The sequence below is a fragment of the Haplochromis burtoni genome, unplaced genomic scaffold, assembly GCF_018398535.1.
Source record: "Haplochromis burtoni strain Fernald_Lab_line unplaced genomic scaffold, NCSU_Asbu1 Contig_14, whole genome shotgun sequence".
In the NCBI taxonomy this organism is placed as follows: domain Eukaryota; kingdom Metazoa; phylum Chordata; class Actinopteri; order Cichliformes; family Cichlidae; genus Haplochromis; species Haplochromis burtoni.
The window spans coordinates 3,241,725-3,267,658 of record NW_024582375.1 but is presented as its reverse complement, the minus strand read 5'-3'; the positions used below and the strand labels follow the sequence as shown (position 1 = coordinate 3,267,658).

General features: G+C 40.7%; 1 protein-coding gene across 3 annotated transcripts in view; it reads left to right on the top strand.

Annotated features, from left to right (window-relative positions):
- tbc1d22a (TBC1 domain family, member 22a) overlaps positions 1-24,395 on the top strand; it is a 158,461-nt gene extending 134,066 nt beyond the window's left edge. For all 3 annotated transcript variants that reach the window (XM_005915698.3, XM_005915699.3, XM_042217849.1), the window contains one exon: positions 22,319-24,395. In XM_005915698.3, coding sequence (XP_005915760.1) covers positions 22,319-22,447 — 129 coding nt within the window. In that variant the 3' untranslated portion in view covers positions 22,448-24,395. The remainder of the gene's footprint in view (positions 1-22,318) is intronic.
- Positions 24,396-25,934: the final 1,539 nt, after the last annotated feature.

Sequence of the window (25,934 nt, the reverse complement as noted above, 5' to 3'; positions counted from 1 at the left end):
CTGTATCCAGTAAGGGTCCTAAGGCTAGACCCCCTATGCTAAGCGAGCCTACCGCAGACATGAGCGAGACAGATAAATATGAAGGCATGCCGGCTCGGACGTCGCCCGGATCAACAAGGTCCGCGTCAGGTGTTGAGGAACCAGGGCACCCTGACGAAAAGTGGGCTACTGGAACAAGAAGGCATCGGTGGGCAAGAGACGAAAACAGGGCGTTGTTGGAATGCTACTACGCAAGTAACCCCGGCGGAAGGGGCTACATGAATAGGATGACGGACCTATGATCTGATACCCTCCACATGAGAACAATATAGTAGTTATAAAATTGATATATATATATATATATATAATATTTATAATAAACTTTATATATATATATATATATATATATTTAGTGAGAATGTAATACTGTTCACCCTTAGTGACTGCAGTGAGCCTGTTTTTGACTGCACAGCTGTGGTGGGGCGTGGTCTGCTGCGGGGAAGGCGGATGCACCTGAACGGCACCCCCAATCACTCAAAGTAGATTTGCTATTTCTCCACATCGAAAGGAGCTGGTTGAGGTGGTTTCAACATCTTCTGGGCACGTCCTGGACAAGATGTTCTGGGAATGTCCTACTGGGAAGAGACCAGGACATACCAGAGAGATTATATCTCTCGGCTGGCTGGGAAACTCCTTGGTGTTGTCCTGGGTGAGCTCAAGGAGGTGGCTAAAGTGAGGGAGGTCTTGGTTTATATGCTTAGGCTGCTGCTACCACGGAGCGGTTAAAAATGGATGGATTGGACTTCTTCTTTAATCTTCCACTTGTCCACTTTCCTCAGATTTTTTTTATCCACACACTGCACACCATGTTGAGGTGCATCAAGTGTTTTGGGAGTCACCTTGCCAGTGCAAAATAACTTTATCATTCCTGTTGGACTGTGTTAACAGAAACTGGAACAAATTATGGTTTTGTTAGACAGGCTGCTTGTTACAAAGCACCTAAAGACACATTTTAAAACAGGCTTTTTGCTAAATGTACTATTATATGTGTTTGAATGATTCATAGGTTAGTGTTAACCAAGTTCAATAAAACAAAAACAATAAAATCAAAATGGTCAGATACAAGGACTGGTCTGAAAATGAGTGGGGGAAAGTAGCCAGAACACCTGGAGAACTTCTGCTCAGGAGCACTTTTTAAAAAAGTAATAATAAATTCAGACTCCTTGGAAGCAAAATATTTAAAAAAGTGATGGGTGGCTCAAGACTTCTGCACAGATCGGTGAATTAACTAGGGTAATTGTTGTCGCTTGTGTCTATATGGGGGAATAAAAAAAAGATCTTAAAAAATAAAATTCCCAGCTGCTTAGTCCCAGCAGGGGATTAGTTTAGGCTTGGAATAATTCTGCAGCAACTGTGTGGTAATGATGGCAGAAAAATCGAAACCCTTTCGGCTGCAGAGAGAGCGATTTGCACTCTGAGCACCAAAATACTTCAGATTTTGGTCAGTAGACGGCAAAACTGCAGAACCTTAACTGTGTCGACTGAAGTGTTATTGAATAAACCTTTTGAAGTAACTAACAGGAGACTCTTCACACACAGCACGTCCCAGAGATAATTGTTGTTCCATAGTTTTCGAGGCAGAACTTGCTCAGTGTGTTGAATTTCCACTTCAGATTTTACAAGTTGTGATACTTGAGAGGTTCAAACCTGTGTGGGCTGTCCGAACGCTACAGATGTACACAGGAAGTTACACACGGTGCTGGTTTTTCTGTCCAGTTGGTGATGCTGGTGGTGATTTACTCTATGCAGATGAATCTGTCGGTTGTGCGAAAGCAATATTAAAACAGTCTGCCAGACTGCGGAGTTGTTCATGGCCTACATCCCTCTCCATTACCTCCCTGGTCATTAACTGCGAGGTTCAAAAGTCGTTGTGAGTGCATTAGTAGATGACAGTAGACAGCTGCCAGAAGGTGACTTTGGTTGCCAGCTCACTGGGGGGACTTGCCTTCTTAACGGTAGCAACACATTCTAGCATCGTCACATATAAACCTCATCTCTGCTCTTTGGCAGCTCTCTCTGATTCTCTGTCTTGTTGTATTCTTCTAACTTATCCGTTTGGGGTTTTCTCAGTGCTCTGTTCTCTATTTTTCTTCTTTTTAACATTTCCCTCTACTTTCTCTGCTCCTTCCTTATCTTATCTCTGACCTTTCTCTCTTGTTTATTGTTGATGTCTTGTAGTCCTTTGAGTCCTCTCACTTGTGTGTTCACGAGTCAGAAATATAAAAAACATCATAAGGAGGAGGATGAGACTGAGAAGTAATCTTACGTGATACTTGAGATAACATTGACATGGAGGATATAAGATGCTCACAAGCTGCTTTGACTGTCCAGACAGCTGAGCAGATCTGCTTTGCTAAACACAAGTGTTAGGATTGGACAGATGGACACTTTGTAATGCTTGTGCCTGCATAAGTGTCGTCGCTAGGTGTGAGTTTCTCTTCTAACCACTATGTGAAGCTCAAAAATACACACTCTTTTAAGCTTGCACAGTGTTTACATTATAACTTTTTGTCTTAAATGTGCTTTAAGTGCATGTGTGTGTATTTGATTTGATTTTGTATTGTGCACATGAATGCATGCACAGACACATATTTACACTTCCAACTTTAAAGTGTGACTTTCTGACTGGTTTTGCATGCGGCCGATGCAGTGGCAAACAAGGGCAAACAGTCTGTTCTCATGAAAAAGACAGAGAAATGTGAGGTTTTGAGGAACGAGAGAATCTTAATGGGAGAGTAAGAACAGATGCAATTTTAGAGCCACGGAGGAGAGAAGTTTTTGCACCGAGACCATAAATACGTTGTTGCACACTTTCCTCTTGTTGTTCCTGAGACAGTTTTATTTAGACCAGTCTTACGGATGATTAATTAAAGCCTAGCCTGCTTTGGTTTGCAGCTTGCAGGCACTTGAGGCTTGAGGCAATAACCACATTTCAGAATGAAGCCAATAAACAAAAGGACTGCAGTATCTGGTTTCCAAAAACACTGAAAGCACAGCTGCCTCTTGGTTGGAAAATATGTAAACTGTGTTATCTATGTTAAAGAGGTATATTTTTACTCGTATTTCTGAATTATGGCTAATCTCATTGGATGACTGATGTAGCGCAGCTCAGTACTGAGTGGATATCAGCTGATCAGCTAATAACATCGTTTTTATTTGCTAAAAGAAGTGACTCGTACTTCAGAGGTCCTACACAGGTCCGTTTGACTTCAGAGCCCCTCAGTCGGTTATATAGAATGAAAAGAGTGACAACAGTACATCTGAATTGAATACAGGCAGCAATCAAATGGCTTTACTTGTGTTCTTGATATTTGACGGTCATGACCTCAAACCATCTTTTCTGTTCTGTTTCATCACGTAATAAATGTGAAGAAGTCTTCAAAAGTCGCACGAGTTGGTTACAGTTCTGAAAAATGTGTGTTTTAGGTGGAGGCCAGTTGATTAAAGATGGTTCATCCACTCAGTGAGACACTGGAGGCTATCAGAGTCTGAAGATGAGACACTGACTGACTCGTCTGTCCTTTAGTATTCTTCATATCGAGCTTAAATAAACTGGTACTTCTTGTTGGAGTCCAATTCAGACAGAACTTAAGGTGGTTCTAGTTTTTTTTTTTTAATGGGTTTTTGCAGTTTGAGACTATGCACACACAAAGTCCTTGCTAACCTTTTGTGTCATTAGGGGATTGTTGGGATTGTTGGCATGTTAGCATGACATCCTGTAAGTTATTTAATGGGGGGATCTCCACAGATCTGGCTTGTTTGTCCAGCACATCCCACATTGATTGAACTATATTTTAGATTATATTTTCCTCCTTTTCCTTGATATATTTTGATTTTATAGCTACAGTAGGTACTCAGTCACCCACAGATACACACGAGAAACAACACACATACTCATAAATAGCTACAGCCAAATGTCATCCTGACATTTTCCCCCACCCAGTGCACAACAAATGAGCTCTCATCATCTATTTGTTTATGTCTTCACGGGAAGTTGTTGTCGGTACGTAATGGAACACAGATGTCCTCTGTGTGTTTGTCTGTGTGTATCAGTTTGTTTATGTTATGGACTGGATGCATATTTATTTATATATATATATTTATATATCACGAATATATTGAAATTGTGGATTTGAGTTAAAATTACAGAAAGTTTTACATGAAAATATACAAACCTTTACTTTTGTTTACGGCCTTTGACAGGGGGGGGGATGGTTTGTTTTCTCTCATTTGCTAATTCAATTTACCAAGTTTTTTGATACAGATTAGTGTCTGTGTGGAAAGAAAAGTAAAGATTTCTTCTTCTCTCAGCTTTAGTGGTTTAATTCCAAGAGATTTCTGCCTCTGATCCGCTGAGCCTTAGAGTTTAAACGTGGACCTGCCAGGTTCTTAAGGGCCTGTTGAACAGACCTTATCTCCACATGCTTTATCCAGCAACCCTCACATCCCTCTCCTCTCAAGCCTGCTTTTCCTTCTCTTCCAATCTTTCTCACAATCTCGGTTAGTCTTTTCTTTCTCTTACTAATTCCTAACTTCTCTGTTTTTTTTTGCCACTTTTTATTTCTTTGAGTCTCAGCTTCGTATTTCTCTTTTTCCTGGTCTCTTTATTTCATTCTGGCTTTCGTTCTTTCGCCATTTATCTCTCTGGCATTTATTCTTTTTCTCGCTATCGTCTTTTTCTCTCGCTTCATTGAACTTTATCTTTTACAACATAAATAGTAGAAGGATTCTAGTAGGGCTGCGCGATTAATCAAATTTTGTTTTCAGTTTCATTTTTGTCTTCCAGCAATTATGAAAACCAGATATTGGAGACAAAATTGTTCTGTATTCATTTTCACAAAGACGTTTTCATTTTTATCTTGTGATTCAAATGCAGCGCAGCCCCTTTTGCAGTGTTACACTTTTGCTGCTGCCTAAAAGCCCAAATTATTGTTCAGCTTGAGCAAAAATGGGGCAAAGAGGTTTTCATTTGTAAAATTTGTAAAATGTATCTCAAGGAATTAAATTCTTAAAAAGTTTTTTAAATAAAGCCTGTCGTCTTCAGAGTTTCTTTCCATGTCTGCGAGGAGTCAGTCGGTGCTGGCTTAATACCCTTCTTCCAATTGACACCTCTGGCTCATGGCACCACAGCAATTCCAGTTAGAGATTCATTAAACCAATGAAAACAATAAGTCCACATCTTTACATATCTCTGTCACCACACTGTTCAAACTTTTGAGAACTTGTAATAAGCCCATCTCAGTGCAACAACATGTTTATTTCATGCTTGTCCCAGTGGGGATGTTGTTTGCCTCAGATCAGCATCTCTGGCATTACTCAACTCTCTTTTCCATTCCTATTTAACATTCTTTAAGGGAGACATCTTCTCCTTATATTGTCTGCTACAACATGCATGCAAACACGTAACACACGCTTGCAGCGGTATAATAAAGGTTTCCAACCGGTTTCAATCAATCTGCTCATTATTACACTGAATTGCTTCTCCAATTTCCCCAGGCCTGGAGGGAAGGTTCACTTGTAGCAGCTAGTTAGAACAGTACAACATTAACAGCTTGTTCAGCTCACAGTTCTAAATTGTTTTGATTGATTTGAGCTTTGTTCAGGTGGAAAACGATATGCTCTTGAAAATCTATGGATAACGTTTTTGTCCTAGATTGAATACTCGAAAAGCCCCAACTTTGTTCTTCTGTTTATTCTGGTGATATACTGAGTTCTCTAATTCTGCCCAGTCACTGCAGTGTAGTCACTAGCTGTGGAAAAAAACGTGAGCTAATTGACTTTAATGTTAAATGTAGAATGTGAGGAGCAGCGGCGTATGACAAACTGCTGGCGAGTTACATTCTCAGGGTCCTCAGAGGGACCGCGAATGACTGATTCACTTTAATAGTTTTAATTAAAAAACGCATGCAGAAAGTAATTTAAAAGGATAATTCATGCATTGTTATCAAACATAGTAGGGAGAGTAGCTGTGAATCTCCTCTCTTGGTTGTGGGATTGGATTGGTTAAGCTGCAAAATGAAAAGCAGGAGTATGGCACTCCCTAAGCAATCTGCCTTTCACCGTTCCACCTCAGCTAGCACACTACCGCAAACTGCCGGCCTGGGCTGCATGGATAAGTTGGTGCACGCACATTTCCATGGATTCTTTTTCCCTCTGTCACTCAGAGTCACACGCCCATAGACATGACAACATAAACAAGCACAAAAGCTGTTCTCTCACACACAATACTATTTCATTCACACATTTGTGAGTCTACTAGCATGCGACCACTTTGAAGCACACACCCACGTACTGTACGCACAGTAATGGGCAAGCAGGGGGATATAATGCAGGTATGTGTTTGCACTGCTGTTTATAGGAAAGGCCAGCACAGTCAGCACATTCCCATTAGTCTGTAATGCCTGCAGATGCTAACATTGCCACTGCAGAACTCCTAAGTGACAATAAAAAGCGTCTCCTCTTTTGTTTCTAAGACTTGACTGTGGCCTGCAAGTTTGACTAGTATTCATAAGTCCCTTAAGATTCACATGTAAGAACCATGTAACCGTGCTTTGTTTGTGATATTTTGAAAATGAGCAATGACCACTAGCCATAAATTCAGTTTGATGCTGCTTCTTGTTTGGACTTTAATACCAACTCATATTCACTGATGATATCGTCCTGTTTTTGTTTCTACTGCATAATGTACACTTGCAGTCAAATGTTTACATGTTCTGGTGATGAACATGAATATTATGGTCTTGCTTCCAACTAGTTTTTCCGTTAAAATGGTTGCTTTTCTGGTGCAAAACGGTCTTTTAACCGTTAAATATATTTTTGATGGATTTGAGGTCAAAACTTTGTTAACCTTCCTTGTGTCCAAGTTTCAACTGATGATTGGAGATTATGCTAAAGAATTTTGAGATTGTCTGCCAACTTTATTGTTACAAACAATGTTACGCCTTCTCTGGTAGAAAACAAGTACTAGAGAAAGATGACATGCTTAAAAGTTTAATACAGCGTTCTTGGACTTAATTTGCCACATACCTCTGGAAATTGTGTTTAAACATCTGAAGCTTTACCTTTTATTTTTCTAGTCCACCCCCCACCCCCCAACCTTTTTTCACGTGGTCAGGATTAACCAAGCTTTATCTCCTCTGTAAAATTAAGCCAACACTTGATCACCACAATATAACACAAAGTATGTTCAACTTTAGGGATATCTGTCTCTCCAGTTACGAACCTTAAACCATTATGAATCCAGTTCACCTGCTTTGATGCAAATAAAAGTGACAGCAGGTACACTGGAAAGGCAGCCCCCAAAAAAGGAATGGGTTTGTGGATAACGGCCACACAGTATCACTCGCTCCCTTCTACTTTCTCGCTCCTGCCTGATTTTCCTCTAGTTTGGTCTTTAGTTAGGGTCCTTTTCACTACTGGTAGGATGAGACGGTCCCTGCAGCCCATTCAGGTAGCACAGGTAATCCAGCTACTACAGAATGGCACATCCATATATGGCATTACAAAAAAGGTTTGCAGTGGCACGCAGAGAAGCTACAGGCTATACTCAGTCATGATTACCAACAGAAAGTTTACTGCCCTTGGCCTTGACAAGTTAAAGACATTTTGTAACTTTCAGCTCTGCAGAATTAATCATCTCACAGGGTGTATGTACATTTCTCACCTTGTGCATATAGTATTGACCCTGAGTTGATTTCAGAACAGCCCAAATAAATTAAAATCAAACTCTTGAGTTTCTTTTTTCTTAAAGCTGTATGTTGTGCAATGCTTTCACCTAAAATAACAGTTCAAAGACTTTATTGTAAGCTCAATATGGGAGTGACATTCATATTTATGATCAGTGCATGCAAAGTGTCAATCTCCAGCTCTATGTGTTTTCAACAACTTCTGTTAATCATGCATCAGGGCATCATTATATACAGTGTATGCAACTAAACTGACCATGGCCATCTAATATTGTTACCTTGAGATTTATATTAGTAAGGACTGCTGAATAGTCTCTATCCTGAGGATGCTCGATCCTTGTGATTGTTAACGTGAGGCCAAGCGTTTGTGTGAGTACAAAGCTTTTAGTTCTGTGTAAACGATTACAGTTTTTTTCAACAAGGCACCGAGGAGATCGGTCGTGACGGAAGTGAGAGGTGGAAGAGCCAAAGAGGGAGAAAAAGATTTGTTCTCACTTTAATTAATGGTGTGTGAAAAAACTGTGGACCTTTGTAAATGTCAGCTGCTGTCCTCAGATCAGTTACGTGTGGAGAACGCCTTGGGTTAGCCAGCCTTGACAATAACGGAAAGAAGGGGTACTCCAAAGGAACCAGAGTGTTCTGGAAATGTCAGCGCTATTTCAATCACTGTCACAGGGCGCAAGGAGCAAAACCTTGTATAAGATCCTTTTTGTTTTTTTCTTGGACTATGAGCAGAAAACAAAAATCCCAATATAACATAAATACATTGCAAAAACGGGCAAGTGCACCACTCTTGTGTTGTAATATAGAATATATGTAAATAGACTGTTGTCAGGACAAAAAGCTTACCCTGCCGCTGGTCTTTATAAAAGAGAAGAGAAACAAGGCTTTTCCCTATTTAGAGTGCTTATCTGCACCACCCATTTCTAAATAATAATGCAATTATTTTACTCTGTGACACAACTCACAGAGAGAAGAAAACGCAAAAAATCCATTCAGTCTAATTATCAGAACAAAGTGTGTCCCTGTCGAGACGCCAGGACAAATTGGAACTCTGATGATTTAATCAGGACATCTGGTCACTCTAGATGTTTTATTCTGTCAACATAAACGCTGCAGTATGTTGTGAACAGTGTGATCCAACGAGTCCTCTACTAGAAAGAAAAGAATAGTTTTATGGATGTTATTTTAAGGTGCCATGTGGTAAAAAGTTGTTTTTCTTGCCCATTTCTCAAGCTTAAAGTTTGTTGTCCTGATTAACTTTTCTTTTTTTTTTTTTTGTCTTTGCTTGCATATGTGTACATGAGTTGCTGTCAAGATCAACACCTTGCAATTTCGTGTACAGAAGCCGGTCCCACCTCTGATCATTAATTACATACTTTTCACCCATTTATCACAACAAAGACCTTCTCATTTTCTCTTCCTGAACTTTCTTCCCAAACTTGGTTTGCGTCAGCAAACGCTCACAGGGGTTTGTAGCTGCTCTGATTGATGACACTGTAGTCAATAGTGTCGAAAGTGAGACAAGGCCACCTCCGGTAAACAGCTTTTAATAATCACCTTGCTGATTGAGTGCTGCGTCCAATTTGGCATATGAATCTATTCGTGCCAAAACAAGAGGAGAGGAATAAAGGACCGGAAAACTCGGAGCTTATATGGTGGAAGTAATTGTGCAACCCTCCACCCCATCCTCCCGTTTACTCCGTGACATCCTTTTCTTATGGCTTTTCTTACGCCTACATGCTTTCCATCATTGACAGCCAAAGTTTGCTTTCAGGCTAACTCGTGCCGGCTTGTACTGTGAATTAATTTGCTGTACGATTTTGATGACCAAAGCTGCTTGGAAAGTCAGTCATCAATCACGGCATGGTATTGAGTAGACTTGAAGTAAGGAAGTGTATATTTGCGCGAAAAACGTGTTCACAAATGCATTTGTGTATTAGCTTTCTAATTTAGGTGTGGTGTTGTTCTGTTGATTGGTCCAAGTTAGCCTTTGCCAGGAAATCATTTATCAAGTGAAAATAGTCATGAATTGGGTGATTAGTTTGCTCTTTGAGTACCATTACCAAAATTATCATCTGATGAGGTTTATTTCCAAATAAGCACAATAGTAATGGGAAGGTTACAGCTTTTTCCCTTTTTTGCCCTGAGATAATAAAAAACAGCAGTTGCTCTGTCAGCCTGTAAGCTAACTGCATGTCCCCTTCTCAACTCAGTTAAGACACAAAAATGCCAAATAAACAGCTATATCGACCTGCTCGTGAGGAATAAACAGAGTGCAACAGCAGCAGGAGAGGGAGAAATAGATTTTTAAGACTAAGAGAAGAAAAGAGTTTTTGAGGAACGCTGTGGGTCATGAACTGAGACATAAATATTGAATTTTAAATTCAAATACCCTTCTATGCAGTCAAAGCGATCACCAACGCACTTCTGCTCTGGGGTTTTTCTCATGGATCTCGAACTCGTGATTAGGAGGGCATTAACCTTTCTGAACTTGCTGATGGTTTGAGATAAACTGTTTAGTCTCCAGTTTTGCTTTTGTTTGATTTATTGTAGTAGAGTTCACGGGGCATCCACGTGTTACATATTGGGCTCATATATGCGATAGAAATGTATTTCAGTTGTTGGTTTCATGCATTTCTTGTTTGAAAGTGTGACAGCGAAACAGTTTTGCTAGGATTTAGTTGATAATTGTTGATATGGAGCAGGGCCAAATGGTTAAATATTGAGTGCTTATGTACTTTGATATTGCACTCGCTGAAAATCGAGGGGAAATATCACTGTAAATGCTTCAATGCACAAAAGGAGAGACAACTGTTTCACCGCTTAAATTGCTTCTGGTGGGATTGTTCCAAAGGTTATGAACTTGTCATTGGGTTGGCATTGACTGATACCAAATGGATGCAAAGCTAGCTCCCTATAACTTAACTGTGGAAAGCAAAGGCATTTTTGTCATAACAGAGTGTCCATACACGCTTTTTTTATTGTACTTATCAAAGCCATTAAAACAGGTCTTTACTGTGAGGTTGGAGTATCCAAATGATAAATGAGAACACCCACACTTGTAGTTCCATGTGTACTGAAAGCTCTCAAGCAGTCTGCCATTTTCTCATTCTTTAATCCCATTCACTCCCCCGCAGTATTTAAATCACCAAAGGTGCTGGCCAGATCCACTGTCTCCTCGAGATATAAATGTATGTATTTTATTTATAATGCATTAAAAAGCACCTTTTATGAGCTTGTTTATTTTGTTTTCGGTTCTGTAGTCTAGTTTTGATCTACTGCTCAGCAGATATGTTAGTAATTGTTGAATTATCTTGGCATATTTAACCTCTTCAAAATATTTTTTTTGGCTTTTGTGACTCCAGAAGCGCATAACTGAGCAAAGCAGATTTCTTACGTTTGTTAACCCTTTAAGACCTACCATAGAACCAAGTCCGCCAGAGCTTTTTACCTGCTGTAGTGCCATTTTTGGGAGCATTTCAAGTTGATATACATCAATACAACCATTATAGCCCAAATTTTAATAATATGTATGCATTAAGTGCATAGTAATTACATAAATTGCAGAAAAGTGTAATAAACTACAAAAAAATTTAAAATCGTTTTTGTTTTTTTAAACATATATTTAACTATTTTTAAATCCCGGTAGAACTGCAACCTACGTGGTTGCAGTTCTACCGGGATTTAAAAATAGTTACGTCACCGGCTTTAAAGGGTTTTTGCCTCATAACTTTTGCACTGTCCACTCCTGCTGTGACAAAACAAATTTCCCACGTGTGGGACTAATAAAGGTTATCTTATCTTATCTTATCTTATCTTATCTTATCTTAAGATAGACCAGGGGTAGGCAATCTTTCTGATGATGAGTGCCATCTAAAATTTCCTCAGAAGTCAATGTGCTATATGATTGCATTAGCAATAAATTTAGTAACGCTCTATATGAACAGTTACACACTATATAGAACCACTTCATAGAATTATATTTGTTCGCAGATGTTGGCAGCTATCAGCGAATAGTTATCAGCTATTTTGAAACAAAAAAACAGACACTTGTTATCCATAACAAGAACTCCATAACAGCAAATGAACTGTACAACAGAAAATACAAATGCTATTTATGGTCTCCTCACAACAGTGATAAGAAAAGTAAACTGAGCCAATATGGCATGTTTGTTAATACACATGTTAATGTGATCTCTGGTCTCCCACTCAGAGACACAGGTCTCCGAGTGTCCAGCATTCAGACGGCTACCTGAGGACACTCATGTGAAAGAAAATCTGCTCACACAGATATGTAGAGCCAAATACTGTCAACAAGGCCTCTGCAATGTGACAGTGATGTACACTGTCTTACTGGTATATGTATGATTGCTATACATTTTACATCAGATAAAAACTTTGGTTGTAAGCTTCAGATAATTATTTAATAACAGCCAGACAATTTTAATGAGAATAAGAAAGTATTTCTTTGTGCCCCCCTTTCCCTGTTAATGCCCTACCTGGCCCCCTGGCAAAACTTTGCTAGACCCGCCCCTGCACAGTTACCAGCTGTCAGCTACAAAAAAGGATCCTGGTGTTATTTGTCTCTCAGAAACAGTTCATAACTTCCCTTCAACTCATTCATGTCACCTAAAAGGTAAACCTGTTTCTCCATCACCTGTTCAGCTCTGATGATTCAGTAAGGACATCTCCTGGTTTCATCTTCATGTTTCCCTCTCACCAGATAACCAAACCGATATCATGACCAGCAGCTTTTACAGCTGTGGCTCCAGCAAACATCAGCTGATACTAGAAATTAATATTAAATACATTCTAACAACAGCTGATCAAGCTTAAAAGTGCTGCTGTTGTTTAGCGCGACATCAGCTGGTTTCGTCTTTCTGGTGCAAAGTGGGAGATAAACAAACAAGTGAGACGATCAGCTGATCATTGATCATTTTCATGATTGAAGTAGCAACACGGGGGGGGGGAGAATGAGAGAAGAAGAGGCAGCTGTGCAGCTTAAGACACAAATTAACTCCAGCTTTGTGTCTTTTTCATTGTAGCTGAAGTCTGGGACAAACTGTGTTCCTTTTCACCTCAACACGAAACGCGTGATATTTTCTCCGAATACGAGACGATTCCGTTTGTACAGGACGGTTGGCAACTCTACTAACTAACTTTATGAATAAAATAAAGTTCACTATCAGTAACATCATAGCACCACACAGCTGTATAGAAACTCCGTCATGCTAGCTAGTACGCAGTACGAGTTATTGTAACTGACTGTAAAAAGTCAGCACAACGAAAATAAACTCCACCTAAACTTGGTTTATATCTGACCCAGATAGACTGCAGGTCATAACTTCTTACCTGAAGTTCAGTTCACCTGACACTCGGACCGGCAGCCGCCTCGGGTCTCTCCTCTTGCCTCCCCTTTCCCTCATCCACCTGCTGGCCTCCACCACTTGCTAATGTTACTGAATCTGTGGAAGCTCCGCCATAGCCACCACCAAACAACTGACTTACTTTTACACAACGGCCAGCATCTGGCCAATCAACCACCTTCCATTGTTTGTACCGTTACAAAAAATAAAAAAATCATCGGCCCACAGAGCAAATGCCCGGTATGCCCGATGGCCAGTCCAGCTATGGTCGTGCCATCAGCTGGCACGCGTGTCTAGGGTTGCCGACCCCTGAGATAGACCGTTTAAAGGGGATCTGTTACACTCTTATCTAGGTCTATATTTTCATTCTGCTTAATGAAAAAGAAGACTGATGTTATTAACAGGTCAAAATTAAAATCCCACCACTACTCCTCCTTTAAGCCAGCTTTCTTCTGATTGGCTGCACCTTGCAAACAGTAGGTTTGAACAATAGGTAGGTGGGGCTTCCGTCATAATCAGAGCTGTTTGCGTTAAAGAGCTCTGCTGCACTGAAATAGAACCTGAGAATGTTGTGAAGGATCAAGCTTTCAGGTTTTTGTCTTTTTTGCGAATTGATTTTGGTGCATGTTAACAGTTAGCCTAGCCATTCTTGCTCAGGAACCAGTCTTAGCAGATCACCAGTCTAGAAATAGTAAATACACCTGTTTGATAATTATGGCATTGTGCTGATCAGTGGTGACAGTGCATCAATAAAAAAAACTCCCATCAACATTTACTTTGTTCATTTATTATGGCAACAAAACGGCCAAATTACCCATAGAGACAACATCACATCCTGCTACGTGCAGCTTGGCTGTGCCATCCTGTGTCGGCTCTTACCTGTGCATGCTACGGTGCCCCACTCCTACATTAGTACCCACTGTTTGCCAGAGTGCCCATTTTGTGTAATTATATGAACTACAGAAAGCTAATGGCCCCGACAGAGCACTGCCTAGGCCTATTACACCTCAGGGTGCTGCAAAACACCATTACCACCAACAGCAACCTGGAGTGTTTGTGCATGTAGGTGACAGGATGTGTGTGCAACTGCACTTTCTGCGTAACGTTCATGTAGATGTGTTGGTTGGAGGTGGATTGATACATGTCACAGAAACACAGCAGCCAAAAATTGGTGCTTTTAGCCTCAAATGCGCGTCTATTGATATGTGTATGTGCGTACCACACCTGTCATCTCTCCTCCATTAATTTCTCCACGGCTTTAGCCGCTTGCTGCTGGCAGCTGTAGTTGACACAGCAGAAAGGATTGCAAGTTTTGGAAGCCATTGCATCCACTTCATTTACCACCATCTCATCTTCTGCCTGTAAATTGACTATTTGGTTCACAGGAAGTGATTTAATTGCATGTTTGTCAGTATGTATGTGTGTGTGTGTGACTACCACTGATAAATAGTATCTAGTGTAATATTTCTCTCTGTTTGAGGCCTCAGCTCTTTTAACTAATAATCATCTGTGACTCACATGTATGCATAATTTAGGTGCTCGTGTTCACGATTGTCTGCCCAGCTTTGCAGGTTATTGAAGATTGGCTGAGTCGGCAGCTCGTGCCTTTCAAGGTAGAAGACTTAAAATCAAACACGTGCAGCTCTTTAGATGAGAATAAGGATTGTGATGGACTCAATTAGATGGATGGATGGACTCATCTCCCCACAGTCAGATCCAGGTCAAAACAATGACTATACACATAGCTAGTACAATTTACTTGACAGTGGCCTTGGCTGTCTGTTCAACCATTATGTTTTCCCATTCTCTTTTTAAAGAAAGAGCCTTAGCACGGCTCTATTGACAAGCTGCTTTCCCCTCAGTATCAATAGCCATTAACCACTTTAAGCCTTGCCAAGCGTAGGAGATGGAGAGCTAATTGCCTTTTTTGTAGCATACAGTATACTGTAATGGTGAATCAATGTCTTTGTTAGTATTGTGGGATAAATGGATATTCATGCCTGAACAACCACATGCACCCACACATAGCGCTAGCGACATTAACAGCATATCTACCTACACATACACACAAATGTTTGTTTGGCTACATTTGTGAGGACATCCTATAATCAAATGGTTTCTAAACCATTTTACTCTACCCAAAAACTGAGGGCTTAAACTGTCATTACTGCCCTCTGTTAAGAGGTTAAGCAGTGTTGAGAAAATTAGCTTTGCCAAAGTAAATGAACTAAAATGTAAAATTTTATATATTTAGTTTATCATTTGCTGATTCCTTTTTACATGGACTGTAACAAATACACATTCATCGATATGCATTTTTCTTTTATATACTTAAAGCATGAATGCTGCATTTCATGAATTCCAGCAAAGACTCACTCCTTCACACTAACACTGGTGGCCTCTCAGTGTGGAGTGTTACCACCTGTGTAGAGTGGAGTGAGTGCAGTATTCCCCCCTGACAGCGAGATGTATGCAATTAAACAGTATTAGAGTCATTAGCTCAACACAAGTGATAGCCAGCAGATGGTTACCATGCAGAAATATGCTCTTAATGAAGCTCCTCAGTCACTATGGGTGTATGCTTGTGTGGCCGAGCACGCATGAGCGCGCTTATGTGTATGTAGCGTGTATGGTCTATTGGCTATAACGCTCAAAGCAGCACTTGATTAGACGGCGGTTGGTCCTCCTCTAGCATAACCATTAGTGCCCATGGTTGTTTATAAAAATGCTGTAGCACATGGTTAATTTCATTCATGCTACTTCTTTATCTCTGTGGAGGTCAAAATGTGTGACGAAGATGTTTTCTACGAGTCTCTAGCCATTGTAGGGATTTTGAAGTGTTTTAGAGCTTTAAAAACAAGCTTTATATCATGAACATCACTGAAAACTGGCAAACCTTCATCAGTAGGTCCTTGATAAGAATTTGCATTTATTACACATTTTCTTAGCTGGATCTTGCTAGTACCAGGCTGGACAACCTTTTGCCTGCAGAACTACTTTCTTCATTGCACAGATTAAACAAGGTGCGGGAAACATTCCTTGGTCCATATTAACATGTGTCCATGTGCCAATAAAATATCCCCCCATTATTGAACCCCCACCAGCATGAACCGATTACAAACGGCCGGATGGATCCGTGCTTTTAGTTGTTTTTACACTAAATTCTGAGCCTACCCTCCAAATGTCACAGCAGAATTCAAGAATTGGTTGATCAGGTAACATTTTTCCAATCTTCTGTTGAGCCTGTGCAAATTGTAGCCTTAGTTTGATGTTCTTAACCAATAGGAGTGGAGTCCAGCGTGGTCTTTTGATACACGTTGTGTTTGTAGATGCTCTTCTTCATACTTTGGATGCAACAAGTGATTATTTTGACTTTTGATTTTGCCTTTGGCATCAATAAGGCAGACCTTCTCACTGGATATGTTCTCTTTTGTCAGCTCATTCTCTGTAGACTATAGAGGTGGTAGTGTGGGGAAATCCCAGTATTTCCACAGCTTTTGAACCGCTCAGCCCAGCCTGTCTGGTATCAACAACCATTCCACATTCAGAATCACTTAAATCGCATTTCTTCCCCACTCTGAAGTTCAACAGGTTGCTTGATCAATGTCTATTTGCCTAAATGCATGCATGAGTTGCTGATTGGTGTCAACCAGCAGTTAAACCTGCTGATTATTACCCAATAATGTGACTGGTACACGTATATGAGTATCAAACAACCACATGACTTCATGTTTATGTACAATGGACGTTTCAAGTTTCCACAACTGGTCCTTACTACTTACTTTGGAGCATGGATCCCTTTAGACACGGAATCATTCCACACCTACACACTTTGAAACCAACGCAGCCCAGTGAACTTTTCCTCTTTATTGTTTAAGCAGACTCCTGGTGTCCGAGTCTGCATATACAGTATATCACTCGACGTATGAAGGTCCAACGTCCAAGTGAAGTGAAAATAATCAAAACATATTTTTGAGTAATGGAGGACTTTAAAATAAAGTTGGCCATTTACAAACCTGTCATTATCAATAATAGCATATTGGCCCAGATTTGGAAAGACTCATGCTTATCATGAATTTTCTCTCATAACTGAAGCATGAAATACGATAATATGTAAAGCCCACGCTTGTTTAGCTTGTCTGTCAGTTACATCCTCACTCTCCTGTCAGGCTCTTGGAAGTGGTTAATTTTTTTTTTTTTTTTACTGACAGCATCTTCAAGACATTTTTTTTTTTTAACTCTCTTCATCCTTGACAGATTTTCTCCCCGCTTCATTTCTGCTGTAAAGATGTTGAGTCCTTTTCAGCCGTCATGAATTTACTTCCTCTGTGACAATAAACCTTGTTACTTCAGCCTTTGGGAATTTCTCCAGGTTAAACTGGGGTAATAACAATAGGTAGCCTCGCGACACCGAGGCCACCAGTAAGTCATAACTGATTGCAGATTGTGCTTTTGCTGAATAATATCCAGGAAAAATCTTGGCTACAACATCAAGAGTGTTGCAAGTCCCCAGAGAGTTTTTCTTTTTGTAAAAGAGCCTGAGGCTTTGAGGTGCAGTAGGGGAGGTGCGTGGTGTCTCACCCCCAAAACTACTGTGCTTATATGTACGTTTGCAGTCCAGCTACAGTGAATTGGCTGTGGTATTAAATAAAATTAAATAAATGTTTAGTTATTTGCTCTTCTTTTTTGTTCTGTTTATATTAAAAAAAACCAACTTGTTATTGGCTTAACTTATTAGACAGATATTGAGCAGGACATCTCCAGGTCAAAACAAATCATTTAATTTTTCTTTTCTTTTATATGATTTGTCCTAAGAAGGCATAACACTCTGCTGGCTGTGAGCAAATTTTGCGGATTTCCAACTTGTGTGTGTGAACGTGAACTCGAGAGAGAGAGAGCATGAGCGATGAAAGGAGAGAGCTGATAGTGATGCTCTATTGAATACAGATGAGAGAGAGGCAAGCTGAATTCTGATCAGGCTTTCTTCCACTCTTCCTTCCGCTCGCTCTCTCTTTTTTCTGTCTCCCGCTCCATCCCTCTGAGTGAAAATACTTCAGAGGACTGTGTCTTTCTGAACCAAGGGGGAAGTCAGTAGGTCAACCTTTCAAAGTCAACGTCCAGGCCCTCCTCTCAAAGGTGCAGCTATTACAGGGAGGGCCACCCCCTCCCCGTCCCTGTAGAATTAACAAGCGTGTGGATTTTGATGTTAGAGATATGGAGCAGTACTTTAGAGGAAATCTGATCCTGAACTGAAAATCCTGTTTCATGTTTAACAACACTAGAGGCCGAATTTGTTAACATTTTTATCAGCGCTCGCTCGGTACCTGTGAAAATTTGTATTATTATTATTTTTTTTCCCTTTTGAGAAACTCCGGCAAGGTTTTAACGCATTCCAAGGGCCTCAGGTTCATCAAAGTCAGTCAATAAAGTAATCTGCAACTAGTCTCCTGGAAAAACACATTTCTACATCAGCTGAATGTCAAAACTGGTATTCAGCTGACTTCACCTATAACTTATTCAGAAGACCGGGGTGAAGCGAAAGCCTGATCTCAGAAAATATCTAGCCAGGATGGCAGCTTGGAGCTTAATTAGTTGAAGAAAGCATGTGCTTTTTTTCCTCCTCCCCACCCCCCCACCCCCCTCCCTCGCTCAGAATACAAATGATTTTTGGTGAAAAGTCACCGGGGTCGTCTCACCGCCTCATTAAAACCGAGCGAGGATGGGAAAAAAATTAATGGAGCCAAACACCTTCAATTTAATACGTAGGAGGGTAAACTAATACAAAGTGCCTTGCTGTAGTAAATATCCCCACTTAAAGTTTTGTATAGTTTGACTTTCTCAGTAGTCGTAGAAAGATCAGCGTGAAGATGCAGGAGCACATCGACGCGTCCGCAGCGTAATGGTTAAAACCACGATTGCGACGCGATTAGGTTTCGGCATTTGAAAGCGTCTTCGAATCCTTTTTGTAACAGGGTCACATCCTCTCGGATAGCAGCGAACTGCTTAGGACTCAGATGAGTGTAGACACCACAGTCCCAACGTGATTTGTCCTTCGATGTGATTATCAGCAGCGTGATTGGTTGTAAACCCCGTTGTCACGGCAATGATTTCAGCCTTGATGATGAAAGCTCATGGGACACTGATCCGTAGCATGCAGACACACACACACACACACACACACACACACACACACACACACACACACACACACACACACACACAATCGCTCTGTCTCACTGCTAACCAGTCTCATTCCCCTTTGAGAGAGAGGCATTAGTCGGTGAGATTGAACTCTTGCATGTGTGTGTGCGAGTGTGTGTCGCTGTTGTCTGTCTTCTTACTTACCCAGTAATGTACAAAACAGGAATCTGGGGAAAGGCTCAAGCTCCACTGAATTGTACTTGACATTTTATTCTTTCTTTCCTGATTTTTTTCTCTCTCTTTCCCTCTCACACCATACCCTGGACCCCTTTTTTCTGTTTCCGTCTCACAGCTGTTATTAAACCACTTTGACTGAGTTAATAACATCTGTGTCACACGCACACACACAAAAGCAAGTGTAACTGTGCCTGTCTGCTACAGTACCTTGTGCAAACCAGAACTGCAAGTGTGCATCTTGGTGTTATCCGTCTAAATACACTAATTATTATACTGGGTTTGGTGTACCTGTACACTTTTTTTTTAAAGATGGTAAAATGAAAATGAAAAGCAGAACAGAAAGACTTAATATAAAGATTTGAGTGAAAGATGATCATGGAAACATTGTGTTATTTAAAAGCTAAACAAAGAAACAATCAATAATTGAACTGAGCAGACCTCTCATTTTGAAATTTATGTAAGTAAATAAGTTTTATGTTTGAAACCAAAGTCGTTTCCAATAAAAATAAATGGGTTCTTAGAGTTTTCTCTACCCACATTTACAGTCTTTACATAAAATAACACAGCAGCCTGCCCTCCAACAGCAGTTCAGATTAGCACATTTCTAAAATGTCTTAAAGACAGTCGTAGCTGACGCTTTCCTGAGGTCATTTGGAGGTTATTCCAGAGTCGTAGCACGATGACAGAATAGGTGTGACCCGCCCTCCCCATTTTGATATCAGGATTACGAAAGGATCTTGAGGGAATGTATGTATTCAGCACATTGACCACATATGCAGATGTAAGACTGTTTAAGGCTCTAAATGCGAACACTTTCACATTTAGTGTATTCTGTAATGCATGGGGAGCCAGTGCAGGACTGCTTTGTCAGTAACCTGCAGCAGCATTCTGGACAGAAATGTTCATGATGCACACGCAGGGCAATTCTCTTTAGCAATGCTGCTGGAATATGTGGTGTATGGTTTGGCTTTCTCTCACTAAGATGAGCTTCCCTGTCTATGTTGCACCAGAGGATGTTTTTATCATCAAGCATTAATGATGCCTTCATAGATGTGCAAGTCACATCCATGTGCAGAGATCCATACTTCCACAGATGCTGGATTTTGAGCGTTTTTGATGGTTTCTCTCCTTTTTAGCCAGTCCCTGATTCCTGAGTCCATGCACCCCAAAGATTTGTACTTCCCAGCTTTTCTGTGCATTCTTTATGTGGTTATGTTTATCACATCTGATCAGTGGCCTTTGCACATCATTGTGTTTCCTATGTCCTTTGGATCCGATTAAGGGGAACAAACTGAGCAGACACCATACACGAGACATCTATGTATAAGTTACCTGGTGGAGAGGGAATCTTATATGCTTAAGGCCACTACAGGACCCTGGACTCAAGTCCACATCAGGTCATTTTGTGTATCATTCCTCTCCCTTCCTGCTTTCCTGTCTGCGCTGTATTCGACTTTCAAGAAAAGGCTGAAAATGCCAAAAAAATATATGAATATATATATAAAAGGCAGACAACAAGCCAAGGCATTTAATTAAAACATTGCACACCAGCTTCTGACATTAGCCAGATCTACACAAATTAAAAGCTCGTAATCCTGGCAGACCTTTTATCAAACGCAGTGCGTACCAGGTCGAGGGAAGTGGTGCAGCTGTATTGGCTCTACTTGTTTTTCCTTTGCCAAAGGAAGAGCTCGTCTAGAGTTCTAGATGGGTCCTGCTTGAGTTCCAGAGAAGAAGTACAACTAGGTCACCTTTTCACCTGCTAGATGAAAAGGTGACCCAGAGAGCAGCTAAACTGGAGCAAGCACATTTACAACTGACTGAGAGTTGGCCGGAGAACAAAGCAGACCACGTTCACGTGTGAGCTGGCCAACGGGATGAATATTTGGCTATCAGCAGATGGCCAAATCCACTTCTGTTTGGTGAGGGCATTTGTGTATGTGCGTGAGAGAGAGTGTGATTTTTGACTTTTTTGGTAAAGTGCAATTGCCGCTTTGCCCTGGTGGTTAAGCTGGCTACATGTTCACATTATGCCACCTTACAAGGTCATTTATTAGCATCTCTTGTTCGTCTCCCTGCCTGTTTGTTGTTTAAAAGCCAGGAGAGCCACCTTTTTGATTTATTTCAGTGTTTTGACTGATGGATATTGTTCAACTTTTAAAATAATTTTATTATTATTATTATTTAGGTCCTATAAGATGACGGTGAGGTCCTACCATCTCTGGAAAAGGCATAAATCCAAATTGGGATACAGAAAGTTTTATTTTCTGAATATAATTACAAGATGATGGATTTTAAAGTTCTGTCCTTAAGTGAAGCAAAGAGCCCAGACTCTTTTTCTCTCTTATTCCCTCTCATTGATTGCCTAACCATGTACCAGCTTTGTCTTACATTACTGTGAGACAGAAGTAGTGCTTCCACTCTCATTTATAATAAGTACAGCACCTCGACCCCCCAAATTGGTTCTTTGTCAGGTACAGAGGAATCAATGTACGAGCGTGATTCTGACCTGAAACCACGCTGCTGAGCTTGAAAAATCCCTAGTTTTGTGTGGATATAATAGCCGACAGTATAAAAATTCATCAGCTGCTGCCCACAGATTGTGATTTCCCTTTTTTTCTTTCCTCATGTCCTCCTCTAGCCTCTTTTAATATTGATCAGATACACATTTATCTTTGCCTTTCCTCTTGCATCAATATTTTCCTTTGGCCCCTACACACACTCTCCAGTGTTTGAGTTTTACTTTTTAAATCTTTTTTCTCTCTGAAGCTGATTAGATTGATTAGATCTTGCCGTCATGCATCTTGCGGTTTTGCGTCTAAATAATGTCTTTGTTTCTTTCATCAGGGCCTGATGATCCTCTTACAGAACCTTCCCACGATGCACTGGGGCAACGAGGAAGTGAGCGTACTGCTGGCTGAAGCCTACAGGTTGAAGTTTGCCTTCGCTGATGCGCCCAACCACTACAAGAGATGATAAGCAAGGGGCGGGGGAGGGGACTCCCTGTGTTCCTCCTTTACTCCCCCCAAAGTGGTCTACTGAACTCAAAGGCCTCTATTCCCACACAGGAAGGAGCTCCCTTTTCTTAACCTCCTTTTCCCTTATTGGCCGGTGGGCCTTTCAGCTACTAAGAGATTTTTGAATCAACCAATGACTGCGAGGATGTGCGGTGTAGCATTCTAACATGTTGATGTGGAGCCTTTTTTTTTTTTTTAATGATTATTGTGTTCTCTGATTAGCTCTGAGCAGTGCAGAGTCCTGTTCTTTATCACTGCAAGTTGACAGCTGAGAGATCAACCTAAGGCCCGATGCAAAACCAGGAGCTGTTGCTCAGCACCGCCTGCGGTCTGGCTCCGAAAAATGCCTCTTTCTGCTAATTATTTCCATAACCATGGTAATACATAGTTGATTTTTTTTGTTTCCTGAGGCAAAATGTGATCTTTTTCCTTTTCAGTTTGCAAAGACAAAGAAAGATGTCAAAGGGCATTGCACTAGATACTTTACTTGCCCCTCCCCCCCACAGATTGTTTTTCTTCATGACCCTTCCAAGACTTTTGAAGCAAGACACTTTGTCAGTCAGTGAGAGGAGGCATGTGTACTTCCTTCCATTAAGCCAATCACACACCAGCTTTAAACCCTCATTGTCCAGTCTCATCACTGCAGCGTCTCGTTGTTTGAATGTAACGCAAACAGTGGCAGGAGGCTGCAGAACAGGAGTCACATACACAGATCAACATCAAAGAACATAAGAAGCCATTAGGAGGGAGAACGCTACCTAGTCCCACTTGTTAGGGTTCTTTTTTTCTTTTTTTGCTCCTTAGACCTGCAGCATGTGAAGGGTCCACGTCTTATTATCAACTTCTCCTTCTTTGTGAATGTAAGACTACCTCAGAACACGCATTGTTATTACACGGTTATACACATAATGAGGCGTTAGCAGACATAAAGAAAGAATCACTCAGATTCACATTGGTCTGGGTGAGTGACGGCCAGATCTGAAGTTGAAGCTAAATTCCGAAAGAGCACAATCGACACGGTTTGGGGACCTTTTGTTTTTAAGTTTTCCGCCCAGAATATATAAAATATGGATTGGACTGTTTAGAGATCACCAGCAAGGCGGGGCCTGAGCTTAAAAGATGTATTTCCATATAAACACGTAAAACTAGAAGGGTTTATTTGGAGGCTCCAACTTAATGGAAGTCTTGCAATTTTAAAATGCAATTACACACGCTTGATCTATTTCGGCTCTCGTAATTTATTTATGTAGAAGCTCTGCACGCAGATCATCGGGATTATCCTAAAAACGTACCAATACATAAATAAGTAAATAAATAATTACAAAGCTGTTTCTTTGCTTATGACCATCCATCCCATTGCCTCTATAATGCTGTTTGTAAGTACCCTGTAATCAGGCGTCGGCACGGTGCTTACTGAACTCTGTGAATATAATGGGAAGTTGACAAGCTTAGCAGGTGACAACGATTCATCACGCCCTTTAATTAAAAAGCGTTTGCATAAATAAGTTATACAACCTGCTTCTTGTTTTTGCACACACAACTCTCCGCCTTACATTAGTCGTTCACACGTTGCTCTGTTCTTATAGAGCACATGGGATGTCTTACGCAAAGTCAGTAGCACCGTATTGGTGTGATGTTAGGTGGTGGTGGTGGTGGGGGGGTAATCAGACATTCATGACATAACACAAAGCTGTTAACGTTTGGATCCTCCTGTCGCAACTCCGCCAGGATCCATTATTGTCACCCGAGCCGAAAAAGGCGGCAGGCGTAGGTGTGTGAAGGGAAGATGGAAGGAGAGAGGGGAAGGGAGGGTGTTGTGTTTCTTTGGAAGTTCAGTCCCTTTTTTCAGTGAGAGCTGTCAGTCTTTGATCACATGTTGAGGGTTTGGGCTTTTTTTTTTTTTTAAATCCAATCTGCACCAGTTTCACAAGCCCCTCATCTCCCATGCTCTCTGACAAGGAAAAACTGCACTTAATTTAAAAGTCTAAAAAGTCCCCTCCCTTTTTTTGTATGAGATATATTCTTTCAGTCAGCATTTTAAATATTTGTCTTTTTCATTTAGGTTTTATTTTTTTAAATGCCTACATATGTTTACGTTTACATGCCTGTAAAGTTGTGCCTGACTCTGGAGACACGAGACAAACACCCTGATTGTGTTTTTTGACCACAGATGATTTTTTTTTTTTGTTTCGTTTGGTTTTTTTTAGGTTTTAAATTTGTGCAAGCAATATGAAGTCATTTTTAATTAGTAATAAAATCAAAGGAAATATTATTTTGACTACAGAAACCACCAGCACGAGCTGTTGAATTACACTCTGGGCATTTATGCCATAATAAAATAACCAAGAACCCATCCCTAAACCCTCCCCATCCCTTAAGAGGCTTGTCAAGCTTTGCATTCCTGCACCTGCTGAAAGAACATGCAGTGAATGGGCTGTGGCTGTAGTGCTACTCAGCATTTAAACAGTTTGGCGTCCGCAGTTAGCAGCTTTATGAAATTTGGGTGAATTGCCACTCCAGAATCGGCAGTCAGTCAAACAGACCAAAATCATCCCAACCATGTGTTATGAACCTGCAGTCTCTTGGCTTTTGAAATGGTTGCTTCAAAGACAGGGGCCAAGTCTGCATCCACCTGCAGTTAGTTGCCATGTTCAAAGCAACTTGGTCTGTCAAAAACATGATAAAAAAATAAGAATCAGTCTGCTACCACTTTACAACCAGAATGCAACCAGTTGCCAACCAACTGAGACAAGTCTCCTATTGCAACGATGCACATTGCAGACAAGTTGCACTCATCAGAGCAGACCGACTCTTAATTGAGTCTGTCTGCTCACTACCAAATGTTTTAAGGTGTGTGTGTGTGTTTTTTTTTGTTGTTTTTTTTTAGCATAGTTACTGGAGATGATATTTGCTTATGTGATCTGTACATTGTTATTTAAGTTAGAAAACTGACGCCACTGAAGCCACTTCTGAGTTTGAGTGTTACATTTTTTTAATCACGAATGCAAAGCTTGACAGGCACAGCAGCAGTCAATAAGGTTGGGCAGGGGTGAGCGAGCAGTCAATATTTGTCCCATTTATTACCCATAACCTGACTTCTCACAACATTAAACTGCCTTATTGCACACATTCATATGGATATGAACACTGTAGGGGGTAAAAGCAATGTTGGTGGTGAACACCGATGCTCCAAGATAACAACAAATGTGGGGGTCGAAAGCCGCTGTAGTGTCTGTCAATATATTTGTGTGTGTGTGTGCGTGTGTGTGTCAAAGGCAGAGAGTAGGTAGGTTTGAGCCCCCCTCCGTTTCTGCTGTTATGCTATATGCAGTGTTTTCCCTTTAATAAGAGTCAGCTGCCTACACACACCTCTGCGAAGAGAGGTGAAATTAACAAACAAACACAGGAGCAAATTCAGTTGCAATCTGAAGTTTGACTCTCAACAC